The sequence below is a fragment of the Xiphophorus hellerii genome, chromosome 4 (genome assembly GCF_003331165.1).
Source record: "Xiphophorus hellerii strain 12219 chromosome 4, Xiphophorus_hellerii-4.1, whole genome shotgun sequence".
Lineage (NCBI taxonomy): Eukaryota > Metazoa > Chordata > Actinopteri > Cyprinodontiformes > Poeciliidae > Xiphophorus > Xiphophorus hellerii.
The window spans coordinates 563419-582314 of NC_045675.1; the positions used below are offsets into that span (position 1 = coordinate 563419).

The following is an 18896-nucleotide window of genomic DNA, read 5'->3' on the forward strand; positions in this document are numbered from 1 at the left end:
ATCTGGTCAACTTAAAAGGTCCAACCCACTTCTTCCGCTCAGTCCTGATTGGCAGAGAGAAAGTTCCAGAAATTAAGACAGTAGAGTTAGAGCTGGGAGAAGACCTTCAAAAACCAACCAACCACTGATCCAACCACTGATCCAACCAACCAACCAACCAACCACTGATACAACCACTGATCCAACCAACCAACCAACCAACCACTGATCCAACCAACCAACCAACCACCACTGATACAACCACTGATCCAACCAACCAACCTCTGATCCAACCACTGATCCAACCAACCAACCAACCAACCACTGATACAACCACTGATCCAACCAACCAACCACTTATCCAACCAACCAACCACTTATCCAACCACTGATCCAACCAACCAACCAACCAACCAACCAACCACTGATACAACCAACCAACCACTTATCCAACCAACCAACCACTGATCCAACCAACCAACCAACCAACCACTGATCCAACCAACCAACCACTGATCCAACCAACCAACCAACCAACCAACCAACCACTGATCCAACCAACCAACCACTGATCCAACCAACCAACCACTGATCCAACCAACCAACCAACCAACCACTGATCCAACCAACCAACCAACCAACCAACCAACCAACCACTGATACAACCAACCAACCACTTATCCAACCAACCAACCACTGATCCAACCAACCAACCAACCAACCACTGATCCAACCAACCAACCACTGATCCAACCAACCAACCAACCAACCAACCAACCAACCAACCAACCACTGATCCAACCAACCAACCACTGATCCAACCAACCAACCACTGATCCAACCAACCAACCAACCAACCACTGATCCAACCAACCAACCAACCAACCAACCACTGATCCAACCAATCAATAAACCACTGATCCAACCAACCAACCACTGATCCAACCAACCAACCACTGATCCAACCAATCAATAAACCACTGATCCAACCAACCAACCACTGATCCAACCAACCAACCACTGATCCAACCAACCAACCAACCAACCACTGATCCAACCAATCAATAAACCACTGATCCAACCAACCAACCAACCACTGATCTAACCAACCAACCAACCATGCAACCAACCATTGATTCAACCCAACCAACCATGCAACCAACCACTGATCCAACCAACCAACCACTGATCCAACCAAAAATCCAACTAACCAACCACTGATCCAACCAAAAATCCAACCAACCAAACACTGATCCAACCAACCAATCCAACCACTGATCCAACCAACCAACCAACCACTGATCCAACCACTGATCCATCCAACCAACCAACCACTGATCCAACCAACCAACCACTGATCCAACCACTGATCCAACCACTGATCCAACCAACCTACCAACCCAACCAACCACTGATCCAACCCAATCCTACCAACCACTGATCCAACCACTGATCCATCCAACCAACCACTGATCCAACCAACCAACCAACCAACCAACCCACCATCCATCCAGCTGCAGTGCTAGGTGAGTATGAAGGTGAAGCGTTATTGAACTAAGCGTTTCTTTCTATGCTTTGGAACAAGCCAGGTGAGCAGTGGAGTGACGGGTGGTTAAGCTCTGCCCACAAAGCGTGCTAGCTGAGCTGAAGCTAGCAGAGCCTCATTGATCCAACATGGCTGAACTTACTGCTCTGTCTGCTTCTCCTCACTCTGTCTGCTTTTATTCTCTGTGCTGTCCTCACTGTCGTCCTGCAGGTTCTGCAGCCTGAACGGGCAGAAGAGCAGAGAGCTGCTGGGAAAACCCAACATCTGGAACATCTGGAGGAATCGGCTCAGAGCTCTGAAACAAACTCAGCTCAGCAGAATCATTCTGGTGGCTCCCAGCAGAGTCCAAACTAAATATAAACTAAATGTTATATTCTGGTTCAGGTTGGAAAACGGATCGGGTTTCTGTTAGTACACAGTCATGACCTCCCATCACGGCAGGTTTCATGGGTCCGATCCTCTCCCTCGTTCATGTTGGAGGTTAAAGGTCACAGTGTGTCTCACATTCTCCTCATCCGCCCTTCGTCCATCTTGGGTCCTATCTCCCTATTTCCGCCCTTACACGATTTTAATGGACTTTGGCGAAGTGCATTACCCACAATTCATTGCTGCATGTGACGTTTTGAGTTAAAAGGTGGATTTATGGAAATATTCTGTTGTTTTTTCAGTCTTTATAGAAAATTTATAGAAAATATCATGACAAGGCACATTCGTAATAAAAAGTTTGATTTGATAAACTGAGCAGAAAAAAGAAGAAATAAAAAGAATAATCACAAATTACCAAATTTTATTATATTAAAACTTAAAGATGGAATAGATTATTTCTTATGTAATATCCACTTTTGAAAATCTTTCTAAAAACTATGATGAAGCCGCAATTTAAAAAACGTTTATTGTCTCAAAATCTCAGTCACAAAACGCAGGAATTGATATTTATTTTGAATTTCTTTTGCAGAAAGTCATTGCAGGGAAAACTTTATATATGATTATGAAATTAATATTTCAAGTTTTTTTGGGTGGGAGTGGAATAGAAAGCTGCTTGGTTTTATTATCATGATTTTTAAACAAATGTTTTCTTCTCAGACTAGAGGAGCAGAAAACTGATGAATTTATTGTTACATTTTTGGTTCATAAAGTCACAACATTCATAGTTTCTTTTAAAAAGGACATTTTAGTTCCATGCGACAGACTGGCGACCTGTCCAGGTGACCCCGCCTCTCGCCCGAAACGTTGCTGGAAATAGAGACCAGCACCTCCGACTAGAGACCAGGGCGTTAGAAAATGGATGGATTTTAGTTCCATTAGTCTTTTTATTGTTATTATTTTCTATATATGCCAGTATGTTTGTCCTTCACTTGATCTTATTAGCTCCACTTTATACCAAACTAAACCGTGGCTGCATAAAACAGATGGTTTTATGGGTAAAAATTATGTTCTCTATTAGTCAAATAGACTGATAAATTAATTATTAGTACATTTTAATGTGTATTTTTTGCCATCTTGGAAATATGAAATAAGCTCACAGAGCGAGCTGTCGCAAAAAATAGAATAAAATGAGTTTTCAAAAGTAAAATATTGAAATAATTTTGTTTCTCTGAACATGAGAGATTATATTGAATTTTCTGTATTCAACAAATCACAACAAATATCTTTACTAAACATTTAAAATAATCTGTTTTGCTGTAGTTGTGCTTTTTAGCAGCAGGATGTTAAACAGTGGCCAGTCGGCCATTTTGGATGTGAAGTTACGACCCAGGCCTTCTGTCCCAACCCTGACCCCTGACCCCTGACTGAGTCCACACTTCATGGGGCGCCGAGCCCTGGACCGGGCCTGATGGCGACGCATCGCTTCTACAGGAAACGAATCAATGGAAAGAAACCAGCAGGTCCAGTCTGATTACTGGTTCAGCAGACAGAACCGGGTTGGACCTGCTGAGCCTCCAACTGACCCAACCAGGATTAAAGCTCCAGAACCGTCCAGAACCCGTCCAGAGCGGGTCAGCGGTGACTCACTCCGGTTCGTCCTCGTTCTCCTCCTCCAGGATGTTGGGCAGCCTGCAGACACACAGAGACTCGGGTCAGAACCGGGTTCTGCCTCTGGCCCGGTTGCGGTTCCGCGGCGCCGGACTCACTGGTCGTTGGACTCCGGCAGCGTTTCTATGACGATCTTGGCCGAACGCTCCACCTCCAGCTGCCGGACCGCCTCTGCCGCCGCCTGCCGGGCCATCTCCTCGGCAACGCGGGCCGCCTCCAGCCGCTGCAGCCTAACAGGAGAACCGGTCAGAACTGGGACCAGAGCCGGAACCGGGGCCCGTTCATGGGGCGGTTCTGATCACATCAGGAAACCTCTGAAGATGCAACATCCTGATCTAACTCTGGCTGTTGGTTCTGATGAACCGGTTCCGGCCCGGGTTCGGTTCTGACAGAACTTCTGAGCCTGAGCACCCATGGAGTGAGGAAGATGAGGAAGAGGAGCAGCTGACCTTTCCTCCATGTGAGCGCCGTCGCCTGCTTCCTTCTTCACGCCGTCCATCGGAGTCAGCGGCTCCGCAACGTCCGCCTGCAACCGGCAACCGGCAACAGATTTATTGATCAACTCACCACCTGGCGGGATCTGCTCCAGACTCGCTCGCCGGATCTCTGTCACGTTTTCTCCTGTTTTAACTGATCGCTGTGAAACCGTTGAAATGGAAACATTTGAAAAAAACTTCCTCAAAAAGAAAAAAGAAGTTTCAGACTTTTCTAAAAAAGATTTCAGCGGAGATGAATAAGTTGAGAGGAAGCGAGTTCTCCATCCCTGGTGGCTCGGTGCCTTACCAGAGGAACAGCCGGACCCGGTTTCCTGGCTGGCAGTCTGCCGCCTTCATCCGGTCGGATCAAATCACGTTTGCCGGTTTGGCGTAAACCAGCAGGCTGGATGGAAAACAACCAATTCACGCTTTTCTTTTTTGCCACATTTTGAAATTTAGCTCAAATTTTGCCCGACGGTTGGATGGAAACGTGACTCACAGTTTCCTTTACAAATGTGGGCAAATCTTTCTATTTTCTGCTAATGCTGGAAACACTATGTTGAAATTTCCATGTTTCCATGAAGTGAATTAATTTTCATAATTTGTGAAATCATGTGATTAATGGAAACACGGCGGCAGTCAGTGGGACGGAAAAACCCGACCGACTGGTCCCAGTTCAGCTGCAGAAGACTCACCTCCTTCACAGTCGGCGCCTCCTGCTGCGCCTCCTCCAGGTCCTCCAGGTCCTCCAGCACCAAGTCACTCATCTTCTGAGCGCCGCTGACTGACAGGCAGAAAGAATCCGTCACTATGGATCCCTCTGGATCCCAATGGATTCCAGTGGATCAACTGGATCCCTCCCACCTGAGGATCTGCTGTTGTCTGGATGACGACACACAGTCTGGCTGAGTGGTGGATCACACAGCCAGACTGTGATCCAGAACATCTGGATTTGCTTTTGACCGGATCGTCACCAGATCCTCTGATCTGAGCTGATCCCTTCAGATCGTCTTCAGTCTCAATGATCTTCCATTTTGTTCGTATTTCGGGTGGTTTCCCCGCTGGGCTTCATGGAGGATCTGAACTCTCAGGTGTTTTTGACCGTTTGGGTTTGAACTGAACTGGTTCTGAAGAACACAGGGTGTACTTACTTTTTCTCATGGCTGTGAAAAAGTTTTGTTCAGCTGATCTTTAAAGAAGATTCATTGATCAGAATTGATTTTTTGGGTTTAGAGCCTGGAGGAGTTTCCCATCTGACTGAAGAGGTTAGGCTCGACTGATTGATCAATTGATTAAACTGATCAATTGATTAAACTGATCGATTGATTAAACTGATCGATTGGTTTGATAATTATTTGGCTGATTGACTGAAAAATTGACCCAGTCTCTGTTTTCCAGATAAAACGTTGATGTTTCTAAAATGTCTGAAGTTACAGATGGATTAATTTTCTGATTGATCGGTTGGTTTATTGATTGGTTTATTGATTGGTTAACGGACTGACTGATCTCTGTGTTGGACCAAAAACACCCAAAGCATTCCAGTTTTTTCCAGATCAAATCTTTATTTTCCTGCATCGCTCGCGGTAAATTTGCTGCTAAAGTGGAGAACTGAACATCCAGAGCTCCCAGCATGAAGCAGCCCCAAACTGGACTGAAACCAGTTCCTCTGCAGAGCTCCTGCTGCCAGTCCTAACCGATCCTCCTGAGGAACATTGGGCTGAACCTCCTAAAGTCACACAGTCCAGGTTCTGGTTCTGAACACAGAGTCCTTCTCTTCAGGCAGGTGAAGCTAAAGCTCGTTAAGCTCGTTAAGCTCCAAAGCAGCGAAAGCTTCCTGTGAGCTACAGGACTGATGGCGTCAGTCCGCCGGCCGTGTGCTGCTGTCAGTGAGAGCAACTCTGTCCTGCTGCTGCTCCTTTTATTTTAGGGGCTCAGGCGACTTCCCCCCTGAAACAGAAGGAGAAGAGCAGCGCCGTTAGAGTCCGCCTCACCTCTGACAGAAGGACACCAACTAACCAGCCAACCAACCAACCAACCAGCCAACCAACCAACCAACCAGCCAACCAACCAACCAACCAACCAACCAACCAACCAACCAACCAACCAGCCAACCAGCCAACCAACCAACCAACCAACCAACCAACCAACCAACCAGCTGCTCTGTTCATGAGTTCTAACAGCCTCAGACTGACAGACACCTGTTCAGGTGTTCAAATCAGTCCATGTGCAGGTGAGCTCCTGCATCAGCACGGAGCGTCACAACCTGACGGTTTCCCTGGAAACACAGGAGTAAATCTGAGGACGGCAGGAGGTTCAGATCGCTGCGTTCCAGGATGGATCTCATTTAAACCAGAGAAACAAAGTCCAACAGAAAGCAGGTCTGACACAGAGCCGTAACTCTGTGCTTTCCTGCCTGCAGGCAGAACTCAGGGTTTACTTAACCCGTTTCAGCCGGTGGTTTCAGGAAACCGGACCAGATGACCAGAACTAAAAGTCCAAACGGTGGGCAGTGGGGGGTCAGCGAGGTAAAGGATGCACTTACTGTTCTGCATGTCATCACTTCCTGTTTCCTGCATGAAGGAGACAATTCAGAGCCTCAGTGAAGGTCAGCTGACCCCGGTTGGATGTATGGTGAGTTTTAAAGAGACGGCGCGCTCACCGGCCTGGGGACGGGCTGCGGCAGCATGCGGCCGATCCCACTGACGATCCAACCCACCACGCTGCAAGGCAACAGTTCAAAGGTCAGCAGGAGGCAGGCGGTCGGCTCGGTGCACAGGCCTCAAAGTCTGAGGTCTGGCTTAGACAGCATCATCCAACCAACCAACCAACGAACCATCCAACCAATTATCCAACCAGCCATCCAACCAACCAACGAACCATCCAACAAATCTTCCAACCATCCATCCAACCAATTAACCAACCATCCAACCATCCATCCAACTTCTCCCCAAAGATCTTTAGGTTTAAACAACAAATCTGAAAATATTTCCACCTACTTCGGCTGTTGCTCTGCTTCCTTTGCAGGTCTGAAGAAATGAAAGAAAAGCAGAAAGTTTGAAATGAAATCCTTCCCTGCTTGTTGTCATCAGCAATTCCTTCCGTTTTTAACACAAAATCATTAGATCCCCACATTTTTTCATGTACATGAATAATTAAATGTTTATTGCAAATTGTCCACAAAAATAATCAATCAAAAATGTTGACCTTAAGTGATGCTAACTCCCACCTGCAGGTGGCAGCGTTTCTTACTTCTGCCACTCTGCTGCCTCAGCCTGACTTCATGTCAAGTTATCATCAGTGATCGATGTGGCGAGTAAAGAAAATTCAGTTATTTAAGAACAATAATGTTTGTTTTTCATCTTTTTTCTTGCATGTGTAGATTTTCGGAGGTTTAATGATAAATAAATCTAGCACAATAACTTGCAAATACCTCAAAAGTAGCACCAGAAAATCAGGGATTTTAATTGCAAAAAATTTCAAAAGCAATCATGAAATCCTAGAATATGAGTTATTCTGCTGAAAATACAAATCAAACATCCAGATGGAAAGCCGACTAACAGGAGGGAAGACAAAATCCCTGAGAGGAGAAAAATCCTGGTAAATCCGTTTCTGATGGTTGAACCCAACACGACTCACTCTGTCTCCGGAGTGGGTCTGGTGGCCGGAGGAGGAACTGCAGGGGGCGCTGTGGCGTTCCAAAGGAAGCACAAATATTTCAGTACAGCTCATCTTCCTGTGAGCATCAGCCATCATCACAACCAGGACTAGCCTTTGGACGGAGCTTCAGACTTGCTGGTTCCTTCAGTCTTTGGGAGGTTCTCCGGCTGAGGAACCACCTTCACGATGCCGTGTTTGAACCAGTCCATCATGCTGGGAGAAAAACACGTCACACGTTTACACAGAACAACATTTACAGGATCAGTAGGTCAGTTCTTCTGACATAACGATCCAGTGCTGAGAAACACTCAGGCAACCGACCAACCAGTGAATCAACCACACAACAACAACCATGTCAACAACCAGCCAGCAACAAAATCAACCAATAAGTCAATCAATGAATCAACAAGCCAATAAATCGACCAACTCGACCAATTACCAGATGAACCAACTAACCAAACAACTAAACAAATATTCAAAAATAACTAATCAAATAACCAGCTAACCAACAAATGACTTAACCAAATATCTAATTACCAAAACCAGTCAAAAACAAAAACACAACCAATCAGCCAACCAGTTGTGATGCTAACTCTGACCTGGGTGGAGCGGTCTGGTCCACCGGCTCCAGCTCCTTCCCGGCTCTCTGAGCATCTGCAGGTCAAACATGGGAACGTTTCAACATCAGCTTCCAGCTGCAGGAATACTGGATGTGTTGATGCTCACCTGTTGGAGCTGCTGCCTGCTGCACCTGAGCAGGAGCAAAATCAGGTGAGAAACTCACAAAACCACCAGCAGGTGAAAAGACAGAAACCTGCAGCTGCTGGTTTCCTTCCTTGAAACTTCCTGGTGATTTTAGCAGAACTTCATTTACAAACCGCTGATAGAAATATTCTGATTGGTTTCTTTGTCTCAGATTGCTGCAGTGATGACCTGAGGTGTTGAGTCTCAGTTCTCAGGATTCTCTGACCAGCAAAGAGTCCAACCTCCATGAAATGCATCACAGCTGAGGCTGCTGCAGCTGGCAGTTGGTCAGCTGGTTGGTAAAGTTACCAGCCAAGAACTAACAGAATTAGTTACTTAGCCTGTCCCGAGAGGAAAAAAAACACTTTTCCAAAGTCATGTTTTCACCATCTTATTCACTCATTTATAAATGCCACAGGTTCAGACTAAATATTTACTCAGCAAGCTAAATGTTTGGCTTCAAGCTAAAGATTTAGTTCAATTAAATCTTTACAACAGTAACAGTTAGCAAGCTGGATACGTAGCAAGCTAAATAAGCTAAATACTTAGAGGCTAACTAAATATTTTATTATATAAATTCTGGCTTGTAAAGTAAATATGTAAGCTCAAACCTAATATTTAGTTGACAGACAAATACTTATTGAGCAAAATAAATATTTAGTAAGCTATATAAACCAAATATTCAGTTTACAAACTAAATACTTGTTGCTCCAAATAAAATATTTAGCTTGAGGCTAGCTAATTAAATGTTTAGTTTTAAAATATTTAGAAATAAATGGACAATGTGCTGAAATGACTTTGAAACATTAACCTCCATTTTCTCCTCTCATAACAGGTTCAATAAAAAAAACCTATTGATTATTTATTGCTGTTAATAAATAATAGTGTGCAACATAAACGGCTTCCCAAACTGTCGCCATGCTTCATGTAGTGCCCGGTTCACGGTTTTCGGCACTAAACACGTCATCGGTGACGTCATCGGTGACGGCAGACAGGAAAACCTGGACGTACCTGAAGCTGCTGCTCGGCCGCCGGAGACTCTCTGCTCCTCAGTTCGGGCTGAGGAACAACTTTCTCCAAACCCTGAGAGATCCAGGCCATCATCCCCTTCCTGTGGAGGAGACGCGGGTCAAACTGGACACCAGGGGGCGCCAAAGGTCCAGCTAGATCACTATCTGGCATCCTGGCTGCTGACTGCTTTATGAAGCAGCTCACTATCTGGCATCGTGGCAGCTACTGACTGTTAAAGCAGCTCAGTATTTGGCAGGTTACTCACTCATCGTCGGGCTTGCTGAGAGACAGAACAGAAAACGTCATCACGTCGGCTTCTTCTACCTTTAATTCACTTCCTGTTTCTAACTGATTCAGAACATGTGGAGCCCAGACTAACAGCCCAACTCCCTCTGCTTTATTCTGGTTCTGTGACCCAAAACCCAACACAGTAATGTTCAGATTTACGGATCTCTGACCCGGATTCACACTGGGGTGTGTTTACCTGGCTGCTGCTTCCTCCTGAGGCCGAACAAGAGAGAGAGGAAACAGAAACATCAGGAGACGTTCTGGATCAAAACATCACCGTTCTTCACAGATTACAGAACCCAAACCAGTCAGCATTTCCTCCAGAACCCGATCCCAACTCTGAGTTTTATTCATAAACTGATCCCGGTTCAACAGAACCTGAACTTGGGTCAATGGTTTCTGCAGAACCGGACACAGGTCCAACATCTGGTCCTCACCTTGGCGGCGGAGTAGGCCCGGTTCTGGTTGGCCGGCGGTGCCGGCAGAGGGAGAGCGCTGCTGATCCAGGTCAGCATGCCTGGACCCGGACTGAAGACGGGAAACACCAGAATCAGAACTAAGACAATAAACCACTTCATGTCTGCAGTTATTCTTCCCCAGATGGGTCCCTCTGAGGGGAAGCGGACCCGTCCGGACTCACCCGTTCCCTGCTTCAACGTCCTGATTCAGTTTGTCAGCTTTTGCAGCTGTTGATCAAACAGAAGAAAAGTTTAGTGGAAAGAAGAAAAGTGAGTCAGTTTCCATGATGCTCCAGGGATCTTACCGTCCTTCTTGCACTCATCTTCAAACGTCACCTTCTTCTCCTGTTCAAAACACAAAAACAGGTTTTAAAGAGAAGCCATGTTCCTCCTCCTGCTCAACGTCTGAGTTCAAAAACTCTGGAAAACCAGCGAGTCTCCGGGCTGGAAGAGACAACGAGTCTGGAAAACGACAAACTACTGATCCCTAGTCATTACTAAAATCCTTCAAACATTCTGGACATATAGTTTAATGATTATCATCACTAAATGCTTCATAAATGTGAAACAAAACCTGAAAGGTTCCAGAGTAAGGAGAGAAACATGTGATCACTGGGGGCGTGGCTTACTGGTGCAGTGGGCGGGGCCACCGCAGGGGGCGGGGCCGCTTCTGGTTTTCCTTCCTTGGCATCTTCAGTGTTTTTGGATGGAAGTTCAGGCGGCTGGGGGACGACTTTAACCACCCAGCTCAACATCCTGGAAGAGACGAAGAGCCGTCACCCGACCGATACGAGTCGATAGCTGGTCGTTAGAAGATCTGGTGACTTGTTCATCGACACGCGGTGAGCAACAAGCCACAGGCGAAAGTCTCAGGGTGAAACCCAGGAAGCAATAGTGATCGTTTATGTTGCGCCGCTAACGCCCATGGCCGCATCTAAATGATTAGCTGGAAATTTCACATGCATGAATTTGTCCGGTCACTGGGGTGTCGCCTGAACAGGCAAGACTCAGAGGGAGCGACGTTGCCTCCTGTGTGGAGCTGTCAACTCTGGACCAGAGGTAACGTTGGCCCGTATGGGTCTCAAACTGTGGCTGTTAAAAGACCTGGTGTCCCATATGGGTCTCAGTCTCTGGACTAAAGGTAACATCGACCCGTATGGGTCTCTAAATGTTGGTTCTTGTGGAGCAGGTGTCTTGAATACCTCTCTAGCTCTGGTTTTCATGGGACCCGGTGTCCTGTATGGGTCTCAGTCTTTGGTCCTTAGGAGTCTTTGTCTTGCATGTTTTAGACATTCCCTTGAAAGGAAAGTTGGTTCTGTTGTTGGTTCTGATGGGGACCGTGGTGTGAGTCCTGTTGGGATCCAGTTCAGGGAGTAACTCGGCTGGAAGTGAATCCAGGTCCGGAAACAGATGGAAACTCTGAATAATTAGCCTGATCTCCTCCAGGCTTCCCTGTTCTGTGCTTAATGGTGTTTGGATCTCGTTCGGCTGAGTGTCAGACCCAATCAGAACTGACTGGTCTCGACCCTAATCCTCCCCAGGAGGCCACTGGACACCAATACAAACATTTAAACTGGTGCCCAGTTTGTCACTTTCACTCCCCAGTGTGTGTTATCCGTTTAGCCAGCCGTGAAGTTGGCTGCCTTGTCTCTTGCCGAGTCTTTCTGTTCGTTGGGTCATTGTGGGTCGACATACAACCTGTGACTCGGTCTGGTTCTGAACTGGTCCAGAACTGAACAGGGCAGTCAGTGAGCCGAGTTAGCCAGAGAGAAGTGGTCAGTCTGTTTACCTGCTCAGTCGGTAGGTTGGTCAACAAACAGCCGATTAATCCGCTCCAAGTGAGTTCTGTAAGAGGCTTGTGACTCGGTCCATGGTTCAAAATGAAAGTAAACAACCAGGAGGTAAAAGTTTGGGGAAAGGACTATTCCAGCAGTGGTTCCCACCCTGGTTCTCTGGGAACCCATCCTGTTGATCACCCATTCATTTAGTCCAGGTGTGTGGCAGCCAGGAGAAACCTAAGACATGCAGGACAGTTGGTCCTGAGGACCAGGGCTGGGAACCACTGCTTCAGAGGAGAAGGTCTGGTCTTCGGAGGGTTTTCAGGACTAGATCAGAGGGTTGCAGAGTCTAGAGGAGGACGTTTGGCCTTTGGGGGTCTAGAGGAGTAGGTCTGATGGTTGGGATGGACTTTGGGGTGTGTAGGAGAAGGTCCGGCAGTTGGGTGAGGTCTAGAGGACGAGTAAGTTTAGTGGTTGGTGTTTGGGGTGCAGGTCAGATCTTTCGGGTATCCTGTCCTACCTGAGCAGTTCAGTTGGGTCCCAGCAGCATCCCACAGAGCCGCGGTGAGGAAAGACTTTAAGGAATGTGAGCGCAGTGGGAGGATTACAGAGCTAACAGGATTACAGAGCAGCTGAAGGACAGAACCGGACAGAGCAGGGGCTCAGATTACACCTTAAGAGGCCAGGAACAGGACACAACGCCCAGAGCTGGAGCCCCGTCCAGAGAACAACAGAGTTCAGTTAAAATCAGACGGATGTCAAATCGGTTTGCTAACTGTCATTAAAGATATTAAAAAACTTTAAAGGCTATAAACTTACTAAAGTTTTGGACCCAGTTTCTAAAGTCTGAGTGAATCTGGAGAGGTAGGAGATTCTTTCACTAATGCGTCACTGTTCTTCAGGGCTGAAGCTGGAAAACTGCCATCATCTCATCAGTGTAATAACTAAACAGAGTTTAGATTCAGACGATGCATTGAAGGTCTGGACCTGCTGGTTCTTCGGCCAGAACCTGGCCTCAGTTCTCAGAAACAAGGTTGGACTCTTGTAGTTTGTTCATGTTAATGATGAATCTTCTTCAGACTCCAGGGCTGTCAGTGGAGCACCACAGGGCTGCGTGTTCAGACCAGTTCTCTAACCTGCTTCCAAATGACCAGGCAGGATGGGATAAACGTTCAGTGTTATGCTGATAATATTCAGCTGCATCTATCCATAAACCTGATGAATCTAATCCACCAGGTGAACCTGGATGACTCCAAACGTTCTGCTTTTAAATTCTGATTAAACAGAAGTTGTTATTTTTGGACCAGGGGCCTCATGTATCAAACACTGAGCTGTTTTCACACTAAAACTTGGCGTACGGACAAATTTAGAAACGTGCAACGCACAAAAAAATACCTGCTCACCTTTCCTTTATAAATCCCAATATGTGGTCAAGGGCGTAAATCTCATCTCATTATTGGGGGAAACATAAGCAGGAAAGTTTCTTAAGAGCAATTTTTTGGGGTCGGCAAAGTTGCATAGAAATGTAAAGTAAAATGTGGTTCAAAAACTTTTTAAACCACATTCAAGTTGCAGGAACAAAAATGACTGATAATGCACAAACATGTTTTATTCTCAGTAAGCAAATTATTGAGAAGTAAAACTAAAATTCAAATGTTGCTTTTATTCAAGTTTTGTTCAGTCTGATCTAATCTCTGCTTCACCTTTACAAACATTTAAGGCTCTAAATAAAAAAGCTTTAATGAGTAACTGCTCTTAATAATATTCATCATAAACATTGATTAATTGAAATCTCTCCCAATACAAGTTATGGGATATTGAAATTATAACTTGTTAAGTTGCTTTATTTTTAACCCTTTTTTAGTTTTGCCATATCCTGGATGGATGAGAACTAAAAAGTAGATAGAAATGAATATCTGGGGAATATAAGTTAAACTAACACTTAAATCACTGTGCTTTATATGGAAAAATATTCCGATTTTATTTTGTGGTTTTACAGGCTCTACGTTGAAGAGAGTGAGAAATAAAGTTATAACTTTTAGTTTTTTTCTATCTGTTCTGGGCTCCCACTCTGAGCTGGTCCACTTCCTCAGCTCCTCCCTCCCGTTTCAAACTCTAATTAACTAAAAGTTAAAGAGCTAAATATAAATGAGATGTTTGACAAAAAAAGCTGAAGTCTATGAAAGCAGTGTAGCAGTTTTGCTAATAAGGCAGTTTATCATAATTCAGCCAAAGTAATAAATTAACAAACTGCAGTCTGATTATTGTTAATGTGTTTCTTCTTATTGAGCAGTGAAAGCAAATCAAATGTTTACATGTCTTTTGTTTTAAGTATTTACTTTTTATTTGTGCTGCAGAGCCACAGCTAGCAGCTAACAGCTAGCAGCTAACAGCTAGCAGCTAACAGCTAGCAACTAACAGCTAACAGCTAGCAGCTAACAGCTAGCAGCTAGCTTCTCACTCCAGCGGTTCTAATGGAGCCGGTACCGTTCAGTTGCTGTTGCTCCTCCTACACTTTGGACTCAACCATTGTTCTAATAATAGAGGGGGGAGCTAAAAATTAATTTAAATTTTTTTCTGAGAAATTGCAGATTTATTTTGTTCTTTGTCTTTTTTTGCCTTTTCATAATGATATTATTTAAATGCATTTCTTCAATTATGTTTTTTGGGGGAAAATTTTAGACTTTTTCGAGATTGGGGGGGTCCGGACCCCTCCGGCCCCCGCGGGATTTACGCCTATGTATGTGGGATACAGAGCAGCTGCTGGTCCAAACCCATCAGATGGGAAGACAAGCTGCAGGTTCTGGTTCTGGTTCTGAGCTGCAGTTGGCTCCAGGGCACTTGGGCAGGGTTTGGCCCGGTTTTGTGAGAACCTGCGGCTCAGTTTGAAAGTTTCCCCTGACCTGAGGGGAAGCTCTTCCTCCTCCTCCTCTTCCTCAGGATGATGACAGAGGCTGAAACGCTGCGTTTGCAGCAGCACAGCCTGTACGGCAAGCCGCTTTCACATAAAATCAGGTTCATACGCTCTAGATGAATTCACAATGCATTTAGATGGAAACAACATTCTGACTTTAACAAAGGTTATTACAGATTTCTGCATTTACATTTTGAAGAATAATTCAAGACATTTTTCAATCTCATTTTGTTGAATCAAGATTTGCTAAGTGAACATCCCTAAATACAATTTAAGATGTCTCAAACTTAATGACCAGTCAAAATGACATTTTAAAGTATTTGAATTATTGACTTGTCCGCAGGCCCCCTGGGCTGCCACTGAGCTGTCCAAACTGTTGCCTGCAGGATTTTGGGTTTCCTGCACAAAATTGTCAGAAAAGGCCTCAATGTGGAAAAGTTCAGCAGTGTGGAAAATACGGAAAACACAAACATTTCTGAAGTTGAAGCCTGGAGAATTTCCTACTTATTATCTGCAAAGACAAACGGTTCACTGAAAAACAGTTGAGGAGCAGAACCTGAAACCGGCTGAAAATGGAGCATTTTAAAAAACTCCCATTGCTGAAAATGCTGCATAAATCTGAGATGTTTAGACAGAGGAAATATTCCAGATATCAGTGATGTGATTCCGACAGGTCACAATATTCATTCAAGATATCTGAAGTAGAAAAGCAGCCCAGATAAAAATGTTCCAGATGCCACTGATTTATTGGAGATGTTTTAACCTCCTGAGACCCTGCATCCTCATATGAGGACATTACATTTTTGTAAACACAGATGTAAATAATAACATTGATTGAATGGTCTTATCGTCACACAGATAGACCCAATGTCCTCGTCTGAGGACATTGGGTTTTGAGATAACCACTTATTGTAGAAAGCTAAAATTTCATTTTTAGGCTAATTGGGTCCTTATGATCCCAAATGACAAGGAGAAAAAGTATATGCAAAAACAGACCCATTGTCCTCATATGAGGGCATTGGTTTTGACATAGTTCAAGAGCACATAGAAAGCTAAAATTTAATTTCAACTAAAATTAGGTCATACTAATCCCAAATAGTAAGGAGACATAAAAAATGCACATCAAACAAAAGGCCGGGTCTCAGGAGATTAAAATGAATCATGATGAATCTGTCGGTGTGGAACAGACCTGTTAGCCTGTTAGCATGTTAGCCTGAATAAATAGATGCATTCAGACGATGAGTTTCATCTTTATGAGACACAAACTGAGCAACATGATTATTTACATTGAGGTTTTCACATCCTTTATTTTCTTTATTTTGTGTTAGCTTATTGTCTGAGGATAAATGTGGTTCAGTTTCATCGTTTAAACACTAAAATATTAAAATCATGAAAAATCATCTGGTTTGTTGCTTCCTGGTCTAAATAACTGAATGTCATCAGATTTTAGTTATTTAGGTTTTTAGTTTATTGTCCACAGAAAAAGTTTCTGTTTCTGCTGCACATTTTCATGCCAGCGAAAACGTGTGAGTATATTTACATTTTCATGCCTTGTTCATTTTTCTACATGCCGACTTTTGCGTAAAATATGACACAGCACATTTTATGTGCGTACAACGCTTTAGACATGAGGCCCTGGTTCTGGTGAAAAAGATCCTGCTCAGCCAATCACTGATCTGTTGGCATTAAATGATCGTCCAGTTATTACAGATTCTGGTACTAGTAGCAAGAAAAATGATAACTCTGTCCTGGCTCAAGCTTTTGCCTCCCACCCTTCAACAATGCCAAGAAAGATTGAAGAATGTGTATAATGGAAAAAATAACAGCAAAACTTCACGTAAAAATGGACATTTTTCTGAGTGTATGGACCCCAGCTAATTCCCACTTTGAATGGCCACATGGATAAAGATGCTATGGGTTATAAAAAGCCATCAGCCCCTTTGCATGTCTCTCTCTTTTGAGATTTATTTTTTTTTCTCTCCGAAGAGTTTTTGCGGCGCTAGTGGCTCGTATTTTTTCTACAGTAGGCAGACAGGAAGGAGGGTGAGAAAAGGGGGGAAGACATGCGGCAAAGGTCGTCGGGACCAGGAGTCGAACCCGCGACGTCCGCGGCGAGGACTAAGGCCTCCAAACGTGCTAACCCGCTGCGCCACCACAGCACGCCCCATGTCTCTCTCTTTTAATGGAAACACTGGATTTGTGCATCTTGCTTTCATGTGAGCCCATGCGAACCTTTCTAAGAAACGTCAATTGTCGAAATGGATTTAAATGTTTGCTGAGCCCCTTTTCTCTCTCTCCCTTTTGTTGTATTATGTAAGTGCTTGTATAAATATAAATATGCATATATGTTGGTTTCATAACATTCTTAAATAAAGAATGTTAAAAAAAAAATATCATCATCCAATCAGAAAGTTAAGAACCTCTTATTTTTGACCAGGATGTCATTTAAGTCCCAGATTCAGAAAGTCTCTGGGGTTTTCTTTTTCACCCTGGGAATATCGTCAACGTCAGAAAAAACCGTCTCTAACTGATCCATGAATCTCTTCAGGTTGGAACTCGTTAGGATTGTTTCCTCATCCTGCCTCCTGTTTGCAGCTCTGAGCTGCAGGATGATATCAGTGTCTCCACACTAAAGCTGTTAATGTGGCCCTGACCAGGATTAGCTGCTAGCCAGGATTAGCTGCTAACCAGGATTAGCTGCTAACCAGGCTAAGCCCAGCGTCAGCAGAACGTGGGATTGGAGCCTCCTGACTCTGATCAGCGCCATGCAGCTGCTGCAGGACTCCACGCCCCCTGCTGAGCATGCAGGCCGCTGCTGCAGGGTCAGAGGTCACAGGGTGGCACGAGCTGCTGCTGCCCTCTGCTGGACGCAACTGTAACAGCATGAATAGGATGAACTTATTCATGCTGTAATAGCAGCATGAATATGTTCATCCTATTCATGCTGTTACAGCATGAACGATGCGGCCGCATGAGTCGAATCATGAACCGCATCATGAACGATGCGGTTCATGATATTCCACATCATGAACGAATCGTTCATGATGCGGTTCATGATATTCCACATCATGAACGAATCGTTCATGAATTGAAGTTCCTGCGGAGCAGTCCAAACATTTTGGTACACCACAACAAGCTACATATCTAATAATTAAACATAAAGTTCTCAGATTTATTGGAAAATGATCATAGATTCCAAACTTAAACAGGGATTTGCAGCTTTGCCCCATTAACAGAAATGTTAGCACTTGTTAAGGTATTGATTGGAAAAAAATGAACAAAACTTAATTAATTCTGAGGAAGAAAGTCAGGATTTAGTTCAACTGTTTGAAAACGTTTCTTGTCTAACAAAGTTTTATAAATTTCATTCGAAACAGGTTTGTTCCCGCTCCGCTGCCCATCCGACAGCTCTGAATGTGTTACCATGGAAACGGGCCACACCAGGCGCCGCTGCTGACTGACAGAGGGAATGTTTGAACATTCAACCCTCCTGGACTTTGCTCCTTCAGCCGCTGGCCTGCGTCAATGACATCACTTCCTGCTGTGACTCACCTGAGGCTGTGCAGCCAGGTGAGGCTGGATCGCCTGATGAGCCTCTGATGAAGATCAGAGCGGCTGCTGCGCCGCGGCCGCATCGCTCACCCAGGAGAAACACTTTATCAGGGTCTCCATGGAGACCCGGTCACCATGGAGACCCGGTCACCATGTCCACCAGAGGACGGGTCCATCAGGAATCTGATCAGAGAATCGGTTAAACCTTCAGGTGGTTTCCTGCAGCGCTGATCAAACATCCAATCTAACTCCTACTGCAGCTGTAGCAGTCAGTGTTCAGGCGTTTTCCAGACTTTGTTTTCCTGAAGAAGGCAAAGTCTTAGGTCCTTCAGAGTCGTGGCATCTGAACACTGAAACATGCAGAGAACAGATCCAGGCTGTGTGTGTGTGTGTGTGTGTGTGTGTGTGTGTGTGTGTTGTAATATTAAATCTCTATTTCAACCAAACAAGCAAAGAAAA

General features: G+C 44.7%; 1 protein-coding gene across 6 annotated transcripts in view; it reads right to left on the reverse strand.

Moving 5' to 3' along the window:
* cngb1a (cyclic nucleotide gated channel subunit beta 1a) overlaps window positions 1-18896 on the reverse strand; it is a 33851-nt gene that overhangs the window by 13636 nt on the left and 1319 nt on the right. Inside the window, exons 1-19 of one of the 6 annotated variants that reach the window (XM_032561653.1) lie at window positions 12492-14299; window positions 10823-10949; window positions 10499-10538; window positions 10376-10412; window positions 10173-10263; window positions 9932-9948; window positions 9713-9727; window positions 9448-9547; window positions 8419-8443; window positions 8292-8346; window positions 7805-7905; window positions 7672-7720; window positions 7032-7061; window positions 6695-6755; window positions 6578-6605; window positions 4731-4819; window positions 4009-4085; window positions 3658-3789; window positions 3539-3580 (exon numbers count right to left, since the gene is read on the reverse strand). In XM_032561653.1, coding sequence (XP_032417544.1) covers window positions 3539-3580; window positions 3658-3789; window positions 4009-4085; window positions 4731-4819; window positions 6578-6605; window positions 6695-6755; window positions 7032-7061; window positions 7672-7720; window positions 7805-7905; window positions 8292-8346; window positions 8419-8443; window positions 9448-9547; window positions 9713-9727; window positions 9932-9948; window positions 10173-10263; window positions 10376-10412; window positions 10499-10538; window positions 10823-10948 — 1115 coding nt within the window. In that variant the 5' untranslated portion in view covers window position 10949; window positions 12492-14299. Of the gene's footprint in view, window positions 1-3538; window positions 3581-3657; window positions 3790-4008; window positions 4086-4730; window positions 4820-6577; window positions 6606-6694; window positions 6756-7031; window positions 7062-7671; window positions 7721-7804; window positions 7906-8291; window positions 8347-8418; window positions 8444-9447; window positions 9548-9712; window positions 9728-9931; window positions 9949-10172; window positions 10264-10375; window positions 10413-10498; window positions 10539-10822; window positions 14300-18896 lie in introns of those variants that run through there. The other 5 variants (XM_032561657.1, XM_032561654.1, XM_032561655.1 and 2 more) reach the window with 5 other exon arrangements.